Raw genomic sequence first — 16805 nt, 5'->3', positions numbered from 1 at the left:
TACCTTACTGTCTTATCTTGCCTCACTGGCTACCTCGGTGCCATCCATATCTATACGCCTCTCACGTAATCTACACATTCTACCATGGCGGATATCTCACTCCTGACAACGCCAAAGCAGCAGTCATCCGCCATGCCATGCCATGCCATGCCATGCCATCACAGATAGACAATTGCCAGGTATAGTGCTAGACAGAGAGAGGCGTGAGCACACGGCGACCTGTCAAAAAGAGGACAGGACAGGAGAGGAGAGGAGAAACGACGCTCAACCACTCTTACAGCTTCATCTTCTTAATTCATTCATCAATTCATGCACTCATTCCCTGCCACGACATGCGCGTGACCTTGTTCCCAGCAAGCCTCAAGCTCATCCCATCACCGCCATCTCCCTCAAGTCTCTCATATCCTACTCCATAGCCCACACCTCACGCACCAACATCCCGCCGCATATCTCTCTCCCCTCCATAACCCTGCTCACGCCTCGCCCGCTGCTCCTGCTCCGCCTCCTCGTCCGCGCTCCCACTACTTCCCAGCGCCTCGCCTGCGCCTGGCGCCGACTTGTTCAACGACGCGTTCTTGCCGGTGTAGGTTTGGGTGGATGTGGAGGCGGATTTAGTCGCGTTGGTGGGGTCTGTTGTTGGTTTGGTTAGTGGGTGAGGGATGTTGGAATGTGGGGGAGTGGTGTGGTGAGGGTGAGGGGTGGGGAGGATTGGCGAAGGGATGAATGAGAAGGAGGAGGAAACATACCGCCCAGCTGTCCGACGTCCTTGTCCGGGGGGTTGGTGAACTGCTTGATGGATTCGTATCTAGCGGCGGCACACGGCAGCGAATCAGCATTACAACTCAATTCAATTCAATCCAATCCATACATTGTCGTTGCTTGCGTTGAGCACACAGGTCGAGCAGCAAGGCAAGACGGATGGCGCCGCTCTGCTGGCAGAATACGACGAAGCAGATGTGATTTGGGAGAGAAGAGAGAGTAGTGGACGGAGTGGAAGGAGGGCGTGGAGCTGGAGAAGCCGCTTACTGCGTCGACTGGCCGCCCGGCGCCGTGTCCATGAGCTTGTCCGACATGTTGCTTCGTAGATGGTTTGTTTGGTTGGAGCTCGGTGGCACGGTAACAGGATTCGTGAATTGGCTCTTGTCGTTGAATTGAGTGGTTGGTAAAAAGCGCAGAGGAGGATTGGAGGTGAAGACGTAGTTGCACGGGCAGGTTATAAGGAAGGCAAGAGGATTCAGAAGTGTCAGGTACAGACAAGAGAGAGGAGGGAAGCTCCTGCTTGGGTGAGGGGCTATGACGTATGAGATCAAGCTCCCCGCCAGCCCAGGGAGGGCACCCAGCCAGGGCATCCGATGCCGCCAGCGCACGACCCACCAGACTCACATGCTGGACAGTATCCATGTGTAGGTGTCCATTGATACCTGTAACTAGGCACTCTGCCCATTGGCTATTCGAACGTATTCCTGCCTCGCCCTTGCAAACATGCCCCATTCCCGTCAACGCCGTTTTGATAGACTCCCCCTAGCCATTGGCCGATTGCCATCCCGTGCAACACAAAAAAGTAAATATGCTTCATGACGTTCTTGCAAACCCATCCACGACAACCTGACGGTCTAGAAATCGAGGCCCATGAGATTGCTGTCGCGTGGTTAGCACCGAGAACGGAATCTCAAAAGACTGCAACATACCTCTCATACAGGCGCATAAACTTTGCCACGAACGCCTCGAGGTGGAAGATCATCTTGCTGCCCGTCTTGATGCGATGCTCGTAGAAGGCGCTCCAGCGCACCACGTCGGCCTTGATGTCATCGTCGCACAGCGGAATCAGCTTCCAGGTGAGCGTCTTGAGGATCGTCGTCGCCGGTATGCAGTGCGTAAGGAGGTCGTAGAGCTTGGCGCGCACCTGCAGGATGCGCTGCGGCGAGCGCTCGGCCACGATCTCTTTGGCAACCTGCGCAATGAGCGCCTCCCAGTCGGGCGGCGGGATGGGCGTGTCGGCGGAGACGTTTTCGCTGCGTTGGCCCTCGGCGTCAGAGTGTCCCGTAGGAGCAATGGTGGCGGGCAACTCACTTTTGCGCGTGCACGGCTTCCAGCATGAGCAGAGCCCTCCTCAAATTCCTGCCGCACTCGCGTGCAATCCGGCGGTTGAGCCCGTCGGCCTCCTTGAATCCCTCCTTCCTGCCGACATTCTTGAGCACGTCGACAATCTCCGCCTCCGACGGCGCCGGCACCCGCACCAGCAGCGTGCGGCTGCGGATCGGCGCAATGATGTTGCTCGTGCTCTCCGCCAGCAATATCAGCCGCAGGTTCGGGCTGTACTTCTCCATGGTGCGCCGCAGCGCCGCCTGCGCGTCGCGCGTCAGGTGGTCCGCCTCGTTGACCACCACCACCTTCCACCGCTGCTTCGCGCCCAGGTCCACCTGCTGCGTCTGTGCCACCTCCTTCAGCAGGTCCTGCACCACCACCCGGTCGTAGTTCCCCACGTCCGACGGCGTGATTTCGAGGTGGTAGTTGGATGCCACGACGTTGAATTCGAGCTTGCGGTTCGACGTCGTCTGGAACACGCGTGCGTCGATTTTGATCTTTTCGACGCCCGGTCCGTATAGCTCCTTCAGTGTGCTTATTATCCGAGTCTTTTTGCCTGCGCCCGAGGGCCCGTAGACGAGGAGGTGCGGGAAATCGTTGCTGTTGGCCTGCAGGAAGATGGGTCAGAATTCGGCGCCGGCTGGGTCAAGCGGGGAGCGTACGAGCGCGCGCAGGCGATCCGACAGGTCATGGTGGTAAGTAAGCTGCTCTAGAGAGCGGGGACGGTGCTTGTCGACGAGGAGGGCCATGGCGGGTGTTGTGGTGATGAGGGTTGGTGGAAGGTGTTCACGTCGCGCGAGTTGCAGGGTCGACGCGTCTGGGCGCGTTCGCACTTGGCCCGTTCCACAAATGGCTTCTTATATCCGAACTTCACTTTCAGCAGAGGCACTCCCAGAGCAGAAACTTGATTCAACCCAGTCGCAGTTTCATGCTGGCCTGCCCTCCGTAACAACTAACTACATGCAAAGAACGCGAGATATATGATACATTAACCGCTCAAGGGGTCTCGATGCGAAAAAATGGCAGTGATGAATGCCTTTGAATCCTCCTCCCTGGTTAAGCTGGATCTGATCTTTGTCCAACCATCATTTCAGCCATGCAGCCTTGTTCATCCTTTGGCACGTAAATTCGTTAAAAAGCTGGAAAAAAGTACGCGCTCCGCTGCTTTGGAACGGCAGGAAAATGTCAAAGAGAATAAAAAAGAGAATTACCCCAGAGCGCTCAACCAAAGTCTTTTGCTAAGAGTGGGAACCAAACCATTAGGCCTTGACCGCGCAGAACTCGCTCTTGAGCAAGTCGTCTGCCGTGGGCCTCTTTTCGTGCTCAATTTCAAAAGTTTGGCCCAAGAATGTCTTGAGCGCATCGCTTGCATTCTCGGGAATGGTGGGAGACGCGTTTCCACCCGCCGCACCGATTCTGAAAATCGCCTGCAGTTGCGAGCAGTCGGCATGTGGGTGCACACCCGTCAGCATCTCAACAATCAGGCACCCAAGACTCCAAATGTCGGCCTTGCGTGTGTAAGCAGTTTGCTTGACAACTTCTGGGGCCATCCAAAAGACTGAGCCTTGGAGAGAGACGCGATTGGCTCCCTTTTTACCTCCCGAGGCATTGAGGAGCGTACTGGCCTCGACACGCTTGCTGATACCAAAGTCGGAAATCTTGACCCGTCCTTTGTTGTCCACGAGGATGTTGGCTCCCTTGATGTCGCGGTGGATGATGTCCTTGGAGTGCAAGTAGGCCAGACCCACCAAAATTTGCCTTACAAAGTTGGCGACAAGAGGCTCGAGCAAGGGACCGTAGTTGACGAGCATTGTAGCCACCGAACCGCCGGGTACGTACTCGAGAAAGATGTTCAAGTGCGTCTCGTCCGAATTGGATCCCAGGTACTGCACGATGTTGGGGTGTTTGAGCTCTCGCAGCAAACCAATCTCGCGCTTGAGGGCGTCCAGCATGTTGGCCTTCTTCGGATCGACAGTGCCATTTGTGGGCAGTGCGACTTGCTTGACCGCCATGAGCTCTCCCGTCACAGCATGAAGGGCCAGATACACGCTTCCAAAAGATCCCTGTCCAATCAGCGCGCCCTTCATATACTTGACGTTTTCCCACGAGTCAGCCTCAAGGTACTCTTCCAACTCCGGGTCATACTCCTCGCCGTCATCAGCCATGGCTTGACTGAGACGTTTGTTGAAGGAATCTCCTCCCTCTTGACTGCTTCCAGCAAAGCTACTGCCGCCATCGTCAAAGTAGCTCTGCAGAGTCGTGTTGCCTTCGGGGTCTGTAATTGTCACGCCATCTCCCGTCTCAGGACCGAAAGAGACGTAAGACTTGCGAACAGACGACGAATCTGTCGGCGACTCTTCTTCCAGTGGCTCGAGGACAGACGATGTCACAGAATCGCGGTACTGGGGTGGTCCAAAAGTGGTGGAAGGGAGTCCGAGCCGCATGACAGAGAGCGGCCTCAGAGATTTGGCTTGCCCCGATGAGTTTAGCCAGGTGTCGGCTATTGACGGCAGTGGCGGCGCGTCTTTGAGACTCGACGCCACACTAAAGTTACTCATAGTGCTGAGGCGGCTTGCAGCTTTGCTCAGCCTCCGTGAGCGCCTGACTGACATTCTGATCGTCCGGTCCATCTCCTCCTTTTCCACGTCGGGGAAATAGGAGGCTAGGTCAGACGTGATGAGGTTGCTTGGAGGGCGTCCGCCGTAAAACTGCTTCATTGGCCTGTCCGGAGTTCTGCTGGCCGACCGGCTTCCATCGCCTCGCTCGAGGTCCTTGGCGGTCGAGTTGATGTGGCGCTCGCGCTCCTGTTGGGATGCTGGAGACAGTGGATAAGTTACTGCAGCCAGAGATTCCCCCGTCAACTTTTCCACCTTGAGTTGGCTATGCTTACTGCTTGGTAAGATAGCATTCGGCCGGTATTCTTGCTGCTGTGATGCAATGCTTGCAGAAGCCTTGAGCTGGTCATCCTCGGGCTCGCCAGCGTGGACCTTGCGCAAAATGAGCCTGTTTCTCTCCATCCTGGTGCGATCAGTGCACACGCGCAGGAGCTCCACATCGCTGAGTTTTCGGCACAGTGCAGGATTTGGCTCCGTTCCGTCGAGGACGTAGAAGCAATAGTTTTTCAAATGTGCCTCATTTAGAGCGCCTTTTCGCAGAACTCGAAGCATAATGTCGTCGGCAGTGCGAGCGCCGTCAATGCCTATCACTGAAGACCGACCATTGTCAAAAATGACTCGGATCAAGGCCTTGTCGGCGGGCAGAGTGCTACTGTTGGTTGAAGCGTCCTGACTGGGGCTCGCTCGGACGTGGTTGAAACGCGCGGTTTGCGGGGTTTCGACGGGAGTTGTAGCTGTCCTGGGCCCTCGTCCGGATGACGAGCTTGCGCTTAGGGGTTGGGTAAAGTACGAGTCGTCTTTCTTGCTAGAGGGTTTGGGGCTGTACATGGCGCCATTAGAAGGACGAAGGCTGCGATTTTCCTGGTCGACTAACGGAGAACTTGGTCTCGAGGGCTGTTTTCTAACTTGAATGCCCGCGGGACTATACGACCAGTCAGCGCCGCCAAGTTGTCTTGACATGCGCTTCTCTGGGCGAGATGTTGTCGAAGCTCCGCGCGAGGAGAGGAGAGGCCTCGGCGAGCTTGACAATTGGGTGTAGTTTTGGCTGTCCAGTAGCGCAAGCGATTCCTACATCAGTCAATATGGTGTGGAGAAGTGGTCGGTAGGATATGTACCCTGTTGGAATTGCGCTTTGATGTTCGCCGGTATTCTTTATTCCGGAAGCGCTTGGCCTGAGAGCCTATGCGCACTCTGTCGCCAATCTTTTTTATACCCATGTCTTTGAGATGGGATTGGTCAATCTCCATCAAGACCTCGCCGTTGATGTTGTTTTCTGCCGCGGGGTAAGAGATGGGAGAAACAAATGTGATGGCGGTGCGACGTACCTTTGAAGAGGTCGACATATTGACCACAGTTGATGCTCTTCAGCCAATCGCCCACACGATGCTCGTCCCAATTCCTGCATGACGGCATAAGTTGAGAGTCCCCACTGCCGCGACGTGCTGTGTAATACCTGACAGAATCTGCTGTTTCGAAGGATTCCGAAAACTCGGATTCGGTCGGACTGGTGTATCTGACGGTGTGGTGGTCGGACGAAGGGGTCGGCTGCGGACGGCGACTCGCGGTACTCGGAGGGTAGTGAGAAGACGAAGGCGGCGCAGAGCTGCCCACGGGGGCAACATACTGTGGTTTTGAGGCTAGCATGGTGTAATGGGCGAAGAGCAAGTCTCAAAGAGGGCGATATGTATGTCGAACGAGGGCCGGGTGGGGATGGAAAGTGGCGCAGGAGCGTCGTAACTTTTTCGTCTCAATGACAGGCCGACCGGTCGAGGATGGTCATAACACCATGGTAGGGGGGTCGGGACTGAGCGTGGTGGCTTGTTGGCGTTGTCGTCGGAGTCTTGGGGTGTGAGAGACGACCTGAGCTGACGCAGACAGCGCTTGGGCACCTCACGCGGGGTCAAAGGCGTGAGAGCGGCGCAGACGGAGACGGACGGGAGAGAGGGAGTTGAGGTTGAGGCGACAGAGGTGGAGCGGGCGTCATGTGGGAGGAGACGATGCAGTCTCCGGTGGCAGGGCAGGGCAGGACAGGACAGGGTGGAGCAGGGCAGTTGTGACCGGACCGTGAAGAAGGCAAGGCGCAAGGACGCAGCAGGGAGAGCGGGCGGCAGCGAGAGGTTAAGATGGACGAGCGGACGTGAGGTGTGCGAAAGGGTCGCGGGCGTTGTCATAGGCTGGGCCACCATGCCCCTGTCCCTTCTCAAACAGGCCCGAAACGCTAGCTTCAATTCGCAGCGCTCGTGCCAAGTGGGAACAACCGACGGGAAGCCGCCCACGACGAGCGAGTGACCCGGAGGATGGAGAGCATCACGGAGGGCGACAAAGAAGACGAGACAGACGGGAATGGATACCACTCGGTTGTCTCCAACGCCCGTCTCCATCATGAGGTCACGTCTGGTCTGGTTTTCTCTATTCAGTCACTCCCGCGTCAACACCATCAACATCATCGACACCCCCCCCCCCCTCTTCCCCGGATCCACGCCGACGACAACCTTCACAATTACAGCCGCCACGGCTACATGCACCAAAGCTACAATGTGTGTAAAAGGGATGCCTCTAGCACTAGCACACCTCGCGGTAGGTAGCGCCACATCCATCAGCCTCAGCGGGTGGCCGTGCGGTGGGCTCGGCTGGAAATGGCAAAAGGATCAGAGGTGCATCGTTAACGTCGAGCCGCCGCGAGCTGTGCAGCTGTCAGTCACTCCAGAGTCAAGATTGCGTGGCCGCCTGTTGGGCGTGCTAGGTGCTGAGGCCGCGGCCAGCCTGACCTGACTGCCTGCACTGCTTCCCTGTCTGTTTCCATTTGCCGGCTTGCCGCCCTACTACTCCTACCTCCCTCTACCCTACGACCAGCTCTCTCGCATCCCAACCCACCGCCCTCATCACCGTGTGCCCATCTCCTTACGTCTTTCTTTCGCCCTCCATCGTCAATATCCGCTTGGCCCAGCGCCGTCTGCTCCCTTGCTGCGCCCCCCGCTCGCGACCCCTTCTTCCACCTTCCACTCATTCCCTCCTCCTCAGCCTTACCCAGCCCCCCTTCAAACGACATGTGAGCATGACATAGCTGTACCAAACATTTGTCCTTCTTGACAGCCGCCGTTGCTCCACCATCTCGATCCTTTACCAAACTACCCACCATGGCCTACGAACACCGCACCCACGATTCGTCTGCCTATCCGTACTCCACCACCGATCTTTCCCGTCACGACTCGACCAACTCAAACACCCGCGACCATGTTTCTCCTGTCGATCGACCGACCTCCCGCCCCCGTCTGTCGCGTGCTCCCTTCTCGGATCGCTCTCAAAACTCGCCGCGCATCAGCCCTCAGGACAGCCAGCCCGTCAAAGAGGCGGTAAACGACCACCTCCGCCGCTCGGGTGCAATCAGCCAGCTCGACCCGTCCATCGTCGCGCAGATTACCGAGGAGGTCAGGAAGCAAGTCATTGATTCCCTCAGAGCTCCCGCCCAGCAGCCGTCGCCAAAGCCATCGCCAAATCAGACCTCCGCCGATCCCCCGCGCGATGTCTACACTCCGCCGTCGCCGTCGAGAAATGAAAACGAGTACTCCGTCTCGCCACATTCCCCTGTTTCGCCCAGCTCGTCAGCCCAAGATCTCCATCGCAGGAGCAGCCCCAGGGAGCGGGGTGACCAGCTGGCGAAGAATGGCGGACCTCGCGCCGCCTCGCCGCTTGTGGCTTCGGACCACGGTTCGCTCGACGGCACCAACGCTCAGCAGCCGTCCCGCTCGTCGCCATATGCTCGTTCTGCGGAGATTGAAGAAACTGCCATTGAGAAGACGTGGCGGCCGCTGTTTGACGCCGAGGGTCAGCCCACAGCTCGGCTAGGTCAATTCTTGCGAGGTCTTGCCCTGCATCTGGTGAGTGACACGACAGATCCGACACAGTGGTAGCAGACGATGATTGACAAGGCCCCCCGCAGATCAACGACTACGAGCCCCGTCATTCTCTGGTCGTCACCCCCGCAAAGATGCGCAAGTTCTACGACGAGGTCCGCGTCCAAGACGAAACATATTGCTGGGCCTGTAAGTCGAAACATGTTTCTCCGCACACCATGTGGCTAACTGTCGCAGCCCTCTTCACCTCGCTCCCCAATTCTACAGTCTCCAAAATCTACCGAGATTTGCGCTGTGAACATCATTTGGTCCAGGACCAACTCATTGCTGTGCCCAACATTCCCGCCTTGACTCCAGAGGGCTTCAAGCAATGGATGACGCTTATGATTCAAGGGCATCCAGACACTGAATATGAGCGTTTGAGCAAGGCTGTCATGAACATGCCCATCAGCAATGCCGACGACTCCAAAGAACGGTTTCCAAAGGAGCTATCTCGCCGCCTGTTCCCAAAGACGCCAAACTTCGGCGTGCGTCAGCGCTGCGCAACGGCTCTTTCCATCAACGGAGACATTCCGTTGCGCACCGCCTCTTTCCCGCCGCCGCCGCCTCCGTCAAATCGCCCCTCGAGCCAATCTTCAGGCGGGTTTTCGCCAACTGCCAAACCTTCGTACTCACAGTGGCGCGCCGAGTCGTTTGACACGGCCGTCATCTCTGAAGACTCGGACAACGAGCCACCTCCCTCTTTTCCCATCGAACGCGAGCGCAAGCCGTACAGTGGTAGGGAAGGGAGCGGCAAGATCTACGGCGACATGTCTTCGAGCAGCAGAGCCAGCACCAGCAGCACGGCCAGCGGCACCACGACGGGGAGCGCCCAACCCTTTACTGCTGCAGACGTGAACAATGCAACTCGCGTCCGGCGCGCAATGTCAACACAACACAACCACGGCAGTGGTTATCCTCGCCCGAAGCCCGTTTTTGCTAGCGAGTACCCGCCGAATTCGATGCAGACTCGAAACTATCGCACTGGGTCCACCTCTTACGGTTCCGCTCGTCGGCGAAGCCCTTCCTTTAGCCATGGCGGTGAACGGTTCGGGACTCGTTCCGAGCCAAACAATGTCGGTGATATTCCTGCCTCTTACTACGCCAGCAACATATACAGCGAATCTGCAGACGACGACGAGACCAAAAATGCCAGAAGGTGGAGGGAATATGAAAACGCCAATGGCAGGGCAGCCTACGCCCCTGTCAATCCGGGTCGACGAACGAGCATCTACGAAGATGATCAATTCCGTAAGCCCACTGCAGCTCCCATGAGTAGCAGCTACGCGGCGCCAAATCCCTATTCCAACTATCCTCCACCGCCCCCTCGCTACGCCTAACAACCAACTTTGGCCCCTATTTCGCGTCCACGAAGATGATGACAGCGGTCGCTTCCACGCACGTTTTGCATCTTGCATCACCACGGGGCCGGTCCTCGCATAACGCAGCCAATCATAGAGCAAGTGCATCTGTCGCATTGAGATTTACGAATCTTCTTGTACCACCACCATCACCGACCAAATCACTGACGACACGCTTTTGATCTTTTTCCTCATCGTCGTTGCTGCGAGCCCACACTTGCAATGCACAAAAATAAAATATACCCAAACTATCCATCCCCCTTGACCTCGATGATGTTTGTCATGCTTGTTTGCTGCTTGTTGGTGTGTTTGACTGTTGGTTCCCTGTTCCCATCTTTCATGTGAGTTTGAGACTTTTTTGATTAAATCGCTCGATGATGACACGATTCGCTTCTCCCACAATGCTTGCCTTAACAAGCAGTTGAAGTTGGCTTTGACCGTTGTTGATTGACAGCGTTTGCAGACGAGGTGGCTGGGGCGGTTTTGCTTTTCAGATGACGATATTACGACCACTTTTTTCTTTCTTTTTCTCTTCCATTCTTTCCTCTACCTTCCTTTCTTCTGTCCTTGTAAAAACTTGGCTTGGGGTACGTCCTGTCTACGGGCAAACGAGGGGATACGTATACTGGGGGGTTATTGGATTGGGATACAGACGCGCGGGCCAGCTGCTTTGAGGGCGTGAAGGCAAAGACGCAAATTTAAGACGAGAGACACGACGGACAGGCACGCAGGCATTTGGTTGTTTTGATCGCGGCACTTGGTTTCTTCTCTTTCCTTCGCCCTTTTTTTTCCTTTCTCCTCCTGCCCTTTGATTTGACTGGGCAACTAGGTAGACGTCGGTTGGCGCGTATCTCTGTCATTTGTTTTGCTGAATGGAATGGAATGGAACGGATTTCGGGCTTGATGCAGCCCTTTCTTTCTTTCTTCTCTGTTGGATGCTGGATGCGCGGATGAGGATGCGCTATGCTGCTGCTGTGGTGTCTACCGACTGAGCAGCGCGTTTACTAACCATCCGTTGCGCATACTGACCGACCACCCAGGAGTCTGGGTACGTAAGTGTCCTACCCCATGACCGCCACCGCCTCAACCTACCTGTCAGCCTGGCTGCTGGCAAAATGTGCACCTGACCTGGGTGATCTATGTACCCACGTCACTCACTCTCCCCCCCGCCCCCCCTGTCCCTTCTCCCCATGCAGCAGTCCCCACATTTGCCCTTTTCCTTGGGTTTCCCTCCACCCGCGCCCTCTCCCACCACCCCCCCTGCAAATAGCCGTTGGTTCATGGTGCGGCTCGTTCTCCGCGCGCGTGCGTGCGTGCGTGCGTGGATGCGTGGGTGCGGTGAGCAGCGCGACACCGTCCGTCCAGCTTGCGAGGCAGACACGAGTACGTGCGTAGTTCGCCCGTTGCTGTTTTGTTGTTTTGATGAGTTGGCAGTTGCCGCCATTTGGTGGTGCTAAGGCCGGGGTGGCTGCGGCCGGCTGGGGTGTGCTTGTTGTGTTGGGTCGGGGTTGTGGTTGGGGTTGGAGTTGTGTTGGGCACGGGGGCCGAAGGAGAGGGAGAGAGGGTGAGGGTGAGGGTTGCAGTACGTAGGCGTGGCGGGAGGGAAGAGAGGTTAGCGAGGAGGAGGATAGAGTAAGGAGAGAGATGGAGGAGGAGGAGGAGGAGGAGGAGATGTCGTTGTTGTTGCGTTTGCTTGAACGGATTACATGCATGCATGCACGCTACCAACCAACCCAACCTACAACCTGTATGCCAGCCACCACTGGAGAACAGCCAGCCACGGTGGCTTCTCAAGGGTGCTTGCTGGCTTGCTCTCTTACGAAAAGGAATTGTTGATGCGTTGCCTCGGTCAGTTCAGTTGGCTATATATCCACACCCATCCAATGACCTCATTCAAGACGGACAGCTGCAGTGGCTTTTTTTCGGTCGGCCGTTTGGTTTGTTTCATTTCGCCAGCAAAGACTTGCCTAGAGCGCTGCCTGGAGAGACAGCAGGAAGAAGGGCGTGACGTCACATCCACTCGCTCGCTTCTCATGCTGTCACTCGGCGGGTTCCATTCTGGCAAAGTGCTAGGAAGAAGGGGCACGAAGGTAGCAGGCAGGCATTGGCAAGGTTAGCCCGTTTAGTGGTGGTGGTGGTGTCAAGTGTGCCCAATGGCCATGACGAAATATCTTCGGCGTAGACGATCCTGGCACAGGCATTTCAGTACGTTCAATAGACAACAGGAAACCAGTAAGCGGTACAGACAGACGTAGACACGCATTCTATAGTCGATGGTGGGGTTCTTCATATAGGTAGACAGCGGACGGGTATGTGTGTGTGTGTTATATAGTGGCGGTTACGTAGGATCCGTAGGCTGAGCTGACGACTTCATCATCGCCGGCCGGCCGTTGGTGAGTGACGTGGAGACACGGGAGGGAGGCGTGAAAGCTGTTGTTTTGGGGTGTTGTCAACGGGAGTCGTGTGTGATCAGTTGTAGGCTTTGTTCAGGTACTTTATTTTGCTCTGCCTTCTTTCTGCCCGGACTTGTTTTGCTCCTCTTCTGTCCAGAAGGTCTTTTCTTGTGCGAACAAGCCAAACACTGCGTCACTGTCAAAGAACCAGCTGGCTTCGTCGAGTCCGTCTACTTGTGGCGTCTTCACTGTCAACAGCCGCGTCACGACATCATCTTGTCCTTCCAACAAACCATGCCGTCACCAACACCCTCAGCCAACTCCACCACCCCGGCCGCCGGAACCGCCGCACCAAGCACCTCCCTCCGCCACCGCACGCGCTCCTGGCTGCGCAGCGTCTTCCACGTCTCGCCCTCCCACGGACCCTCTACAACGACATCCAGCACCGGCAGCGCATCATCTTCAACCTTCAGTCCGTCCTCCTTCTTCTCCTTCCCTTCGAGCAGCAGCAACCACCATTCGGCCGACACGGGAAAGGGCAAGCGCGTGCACAAAGAGATGGGCGATGGATATTGGGGCCTGGATTCCGGGACGAGCGAGGAGAGCTTGGAGTGGGGCGGCAGCGGCCTGGTGCGAGGAGGAGGCGAAGGTGTCGAAGGGAGAGATTGGGTGCCGGGGACTGCGCTGTAAGCAGTGAATGAAAGACAATCGCATGAGTTGGTGCGGGTAGTGGATAAATATGATGGAGATAGAAGATGAACACGATAGAGCATGGCAGATGAGCAAACCCCAAGTAAACGCAAAGAAGCGATCAGAACTTCCGCTCGGAGCAACATACCTTGGTCACCGAGCTGGAGCCTCCCATGTCAGTATCTAGCAACCCCGAGCTCCTACTAGCCCCCGCGACAAATTTTGGCGGCTGACTTCGCTGGCGTGTCTCGCAGATGACGAACACGAACTGCTTCCCAATCACGCCGCGCCGTTCCTCGTGCGTCCGCCCGTACCTACCACCATCTTTGAGTCATGCGTGCTATACATCTTGGCCGGCACCAAAGGAAACAAGCAGAGAGGGATGGAAATGAGACACTGCTTGATGGCCATTATTGGAGAGAGCAGAAGGGAGAAAGGGAGCTGAAACGCATACTCGCATACGAGAAACGAATCCAAGATCACGTCCACAGATCGAGAGATTGCTTGGTTAGATCTAAGCGTAGAAAGAAAGATGGAATCAACAACCTGGTTGGCACTTGGTGCGTGGTTGGAGAGGCTGTATTGCATGTCTTGTTTTGCGTCCTACTGAATAATGGCCCCATTGCGGGCTTTTCGACTTTTGATTTGGCTGCGAAGTGCCACTGAAGTGCCACTAAACGCTCTTCTTTCTGACAGGAACATTGACTTTTTGGCATGTTTGCTGCCTGATACGGAGAATGGCCGCTGTCAGCTTTCGTTTGGTGATTTTGTCGCGAGTACGACGCTGAATGCGAAAACACTGTTCCTTGAGCAATCAAATGTCGAATCAAAGATGGGCGCTAAGTTACGGACCTGTAGCCTCCGGATGCGCGTTAAGGTAGCGTTCAGCCTTTTTTCTTGAATAGCGGCAACACCCCTGAATGCGAGTTGCAGGTCAGAAGCGAACCGGAGCTGTTGCCGCGGTCGCGCTGCTGCAGCGGTCCTGGTGCGAGTGGAAATTGACGCGGTGCGGGAGACACGGATTCGACTTCAGCGGCGGGTGGTGTTGAAATTGGGGAGGGAAAAAGGAGTCATGTTCGCGGCGGCGGGACGAAGCGAGGCGCGTCAGGGAAGGAGAAATGGGATGGCCACTGATGTTGATCCAAATAATCTGTTTCTAAACCAGGTCGCGTCCTGACTACTGCATCTCCCCCGGTTTCTCATTAACTACATATGTAAACACCGGATTTGCAACTGGTAGTTAGTAAGACATTCCTCGTGTACAACCTACCTTGACGGCCTCGTCCCCACTGTCTCCCCTATAGTGAGAGCTTCTTCTCCTCGTGTCCGTATCACGAGAATAAGGAGTGCGCCCACACCGTAGCACCGCCTAATTTCACGCGGATTCATGACCCTTCTTTCCCCTGCAGTCTCGCCCTTGCAAACTCTATCTCTCATAAACAGTCTTTTCACGACCAGTCGAAGCAGGGCCAACGAAGAAAGACGGCGAACGCTGTGCGCTGCCAACATCCGCCGAGGAAAGAAAAGGAAGAATTGTGTCATAAGCCGGCGCGGCAAATTCTGGAAAAGTTTGGTCTTTCCCTTCACGTCTTAGAAACTTTCATCTCGCCGGTCTGTGCAAAGCGACAACGAACCTGGGCTGAACTACCTAGGTAGGTTTGCAGGAGCCGTGCTACTCCGTCACTCCGGCCTCACAGTCCCCACTTGGTCGGAGGCTGCTGGAAAGCATGAATTTCAGCAAAATTCCTCCAATCATTCATCATGCTCATAAGCGTTTCCATTCCCAGGGACTTAGCTTTGCTTGTGTGTTTCAACATTTTAAACTCATCTGCTTGAACCAGAGAGGAGGAAGCCTTCGCGTCACCGCTTCATTCCAAGTCCGCCTTATCGCGACATTGTTCTGTTCAGTAATCTCCTTCAGCCTTCAACTCGACATGGACCTTGGGACTGATAGACTTGCGAGCGAAAAGCTTGGGAAAGAGGGCAAGGTAGGTTAAATGTGTTCGCGTCCGCACCAACTAGCCATTTATCTGGTCGCGGCATGTCCAAAATGCACAGAAGGGGGAACGCATGCTGCGAAACCAGGATATTAAGCAAGGTAGTTAAGCCTAAAAATCCAGCAGAGACTAAACGCCAAAGTAGCGACACCACGCTTCCATCACCACAGCTTACCCGCGTCATTTCTCCACCCCTGTCAAATACGAGAACCACGTTGGACAGACGCATGGACCTGCAGGTTGAGCTTCCGTTCCTGAGTCCTGAGGCTGGTACATATGACAGGAATCGACGCTGGCAAAAAAGACGACGGGCGACAGGCTGCATCGCTGCTCCCGCCCCTTGCATCTCCCTAACTTTCCATCGCGGTAGGGATCGCTTCTCTCGACCTCTCACGCTTACCTTGCCCACCACGCTGCCAATATTCAGCCGCTCGCCTGCGCTGGGCCAAACGTGTGCGTTTAGAACCAATGATTCCAGAACTGCCCCCCGTTTGATGCCGCTGCTTTCCGGACTCCCGGTTCGCGTTCGCATTGTGCTGCAGCAACGCCAGTAGCCCAGCACTAAACTCTCTCCTCCGAAGCCAATACTACTACAAACGTACAACCACCACACATGCTCTCCATCAATTAATTATGCCTCGTTCGGCCCCCAGCTCAGCCCAATCGGCGGCAGGACTAGGAGCGCGCCGCCGCGGCCGCGGTCCAACGGCCTCGACGGCTTTCAGGATCTCTCTCTGCCTGCTGCTGGCCTGACGATATTGATAGAAACAGCGTCGGACCCTTCCGTCCGCCGTCGTTGTCGGATCTGGCCGGCGCAGCGAGCGTTGGCGCTCAGCGTTGCATAGCTTGGGTCTTGCCTGCTACTGCGACTGCTGCTGCGGAGCCCTATGCCTCTTTATCGTTTGGTGCCTGGATCGGCGCCGGGGAGGCCGGCGGGCGCGACTGCTGTATTTGCCTGGCTCAATTGGCTTATTGATTTGCTCGTTTGCTGATCCGAGGTCGTGGCTAGCTCGATGGCTGGTTGGCTGAAGGCGCCTGGCTAGGCGGATGTGTGATTGCCATTTCGTCTTTTGGAGCCGGGTAATTGATCGTGGGAAAGTTACGTCTGTCTGCGTGATGTGGCCAAGCAAGTCAGTTCACAACAGCAGCAGCAGCATTCACAACCACAGCTGCAGGAGTAGCAGCAGCAGGAGCTTCTGCTGATGAGAACCAGCTGCAGGCGACATCGGGGGCCGAGACTTCGGAGGCGGCGGAGACGGGCATACTCAAGGCAAAAGTGAAGAGTATTGATCGGTTGGTTGGTGCGTGTTGCTTGCTTGGCCAGATTGCCGGGCAAGCATGCATGCTTGCCTGTGGCATGAACTCATGAGGCAAAATCCGCCGCCGGAAAGACAAGATACCGCTCGAGATGGCTGCTGCGCGTGATTGCTCCCGGCTACTGTACCTTACCCTGCAGGGCTGTGTCCGTGTTGATGCTGTTTGTGTAGCTTTTTCTCATCTGCGCGGTTGCTCTGTTCAAGCTTATTTGGGAGGTATATATTGTAGAAAGAAGTGCTCCTCTAATTCTTTACATCACGCCATTTCCTGTCTCTACAGCACTCACCGGCATTCTCGATCTCCAACCATGAAGTATTCTGTCATCTTGTTCAGCTGCATGGCGGCTCTGGCTTCCGCCAAGTTCCAGAATGGTGCATATCTGTTGGATGGAAAAGTACGTATATTCTTCAGGATTGTCTAGCGTCCAAAATCACTAATACACAGTCAGTGCGGC

At 55.8% G+C, this 16805-nt stretch overlaps 5 protein-coding genes across 5 annotated transcripts; 1 reads left to right on the top strand and 4 right to left on the bottom strand.

Moving 5' to 3' along the window:
- Nucleotides 1-424: 424 nt before the first annotated feature.
- J3D65DRAFT_663371 (uncharacterized protein) lies at nucleotides 425-1073 on the bottom strand (the record flags this gene model as incomplete). The annotated part of the gene is made up of 3 exons (XM_066802658.1): nucleotides 425-630; nucleotides 747-805; nucleotides 1027-1073. 3 exons carry the CDS (start codon nucleotides 1071-1073, stop codon nucleotides 425-427), a joined length of 312 nt encoding a protein of 103 aa, XP_066659332.1.
- Nucleotides 1074-1396: 323 nt separating this feature from the next.
- Nucleotides 1397-2968, bottom strand: J3D65DRAFT_608514 (P-loop containing nucleoside triphosphate hydrolase protein). Its single transcript, XM_066798587.1, has 4 exons — nucleotides 2748-2968; nucleotides 2071-2693; nucleotides 1689-2012; nucleotides 1397-1638 (listed from the first exon to the last, which is right to left on the bottom strand). Exons 1-4 carry the CDS (start codon nucleotides 2832-2834, stop codon nucleotides 1614-1616), a joined length of 1059 nt encoding a protein of 352 aa, XP_066659331.1. The 5' UTR covers nucleotides 2835-2968; the 3' UTR covers nucleotides 1397-1613.
- J3D65DRAFT_608513 (MAP kinase-like protein) lies at nucleotides 2969-6619 on the bottom strand. Its single transcript, XM_066798586.1, has 4 exons — nucleotides 6154-6619; nucleotides 6026-6099; nucleotides 5816-5973; nucleotides 2969-5768 (listed from the first exon to the last, which is right to left on the bottom strand). Exons 1-4 carry the CDS (start codon nucleotides 6342-6344, stop codon nucleotides 3345-3347), a joined length of 2847 nt encoding a protein of 948 aa, XP_066659330.1. The 5' UTR covers nucleotides 6345-6619; the 3' UTR covers nucleotides 2969-3344.
- A 1036-nt stretch (nucleotides 6620-7655) lies between these two features.
- Nucleotides 7656-9989, top strand: J3D65DRAFT_6094 (uncharacterized protein). Its single transcript, XM_066798679.1, has 3 exons — nucleotides 7656-8578; nucleotides 8641-8743; nucleotides 8792-9989. The coding sequence occupies exons 1-3, from the start codon at nucleotides 7838-7840 to the stop codon at nucleotides 9931-9933; spliced, it is 1986 nt and encodes a 661-aa protein (XP_066659329.1). The 5' UTR covers nucleotides 7656-7837; the 3' UTR covers nucleotides 9934-9989.
- A 2423-nt stretch (nucleotides 9990-12412) lies between these two features.
- On the bottom strand, nucleotides 12413-13588 carry J3D65DRAFT_608503 (uncharacterized protein). The gene has a single exon (XM_066798585.1). It carries the CDS (start codon nucleotides 13181-13183, stop codon nucleotides 12611-12613), a length of 573 nt encoding a protein of 190 aa, XP_066659328.1. The 5' UTR covers nucleotides 13184-13588; the 3' UTR covers nucleotides 12413-12610.
- Between the last annotated feature and the right edge of the window lie 3217 nt (nucleotides 13589-16805).

This window comes from Phyllosticta citribraziliensis, assembly GCF_038025025.1.
Source record: "Phyllosticta citribraziliensis strain CPC 17464 chromosome Unknown J3D65scaffold_1, whole genome shotgun sequence".
Lineage (NCBI taxonomy): Eukaryota > Fungi > Ascomycota > Dothideomycetes > Botryosphaeriales > Phyllostictaceae > Phyllosticta > Phyllosticta citribraziliensis.
This window is presented reverse-complemented; position numbering and strand designations above follow the sequence as displayed.

Excerpts from the sequence above, each read along its gene's own strand:
- J3D65DRAFT_608514 (XM_066798587.1), bottom strand. The coding sequence starts at position 2,834 with ATGGCCCTCCTCGTCGACAAGCACCGTCCCCGCTCTCTAGAGCAGCTT. Across the intron at positions 2,013-2,070 it reads GAAGCCGTGCACGCGCAAAA|CGAAAACGTCTCCGCCGACA; the intron begins GTGAGTTGCCCG and ends GGGCCAACGCAG. Across the intron at positions 1,639-1,688 it reads TTTATGCGCCTGTATGAGAG|CAATCTCATGGGCCTCGATT; the intron begins GTATGTTGCAGT and ends ACCACGCGACAG.
- J3D65DRAFT_608513 (XM_066798586.1), bottom strand. The coding sequence starts at position 6,344 with ATGCTAGCCTCAAAACCACAGTATGTTGCCCCCGTGGGCAGCTCTGCG. Across the intron at positions 5,974-6,025 it reads ATATGTCGACCTCTTCAAAG|AAAACAACATCAACGGCGAG; the intron begins GTACGTCGCACC and ends ACCCCGCGGCAG. Across the intron at positions 5,769-5,815 it reads CAAAGCGCAATTCCAACAGG|GAATCGCTTGCGCTACTGGA; the intron begins GTACATATCCTA and ends TGACTGATGTAG.
- J3D65DRAFT_6094 (XM_066798679.1), top strand. The coding sequence starts at position 7,838 with ATGGCCTACGAACACCGCACCCACGATTCGTCTGCCTATCCGTACTCC. Across the intron at positions 8,579-8,640 it reads GAGGTCTTGCCCTGCATCTG|ATCAACGACTACGAGCCCCG; the intron begins GTGAGTGACACG and ends GGCCCCCCGCAG. Across the intron at positions 8,744-8,791 it reads CGAAACATATTGCTGGGCCT|CCCTCTTCACCTCGCTCCCC; the intron begins GTAAGTCGAAAC and ends TAACTGTCGCAG.
- J3D65DRAFT_608503 (XM_066798585.1), bottom strand. The coding sequence starts at position 13,183 with ATGTTGCTCCGAGCGGAAGTTCTGATCGCTTCTTTGCGTTTACTTGGG.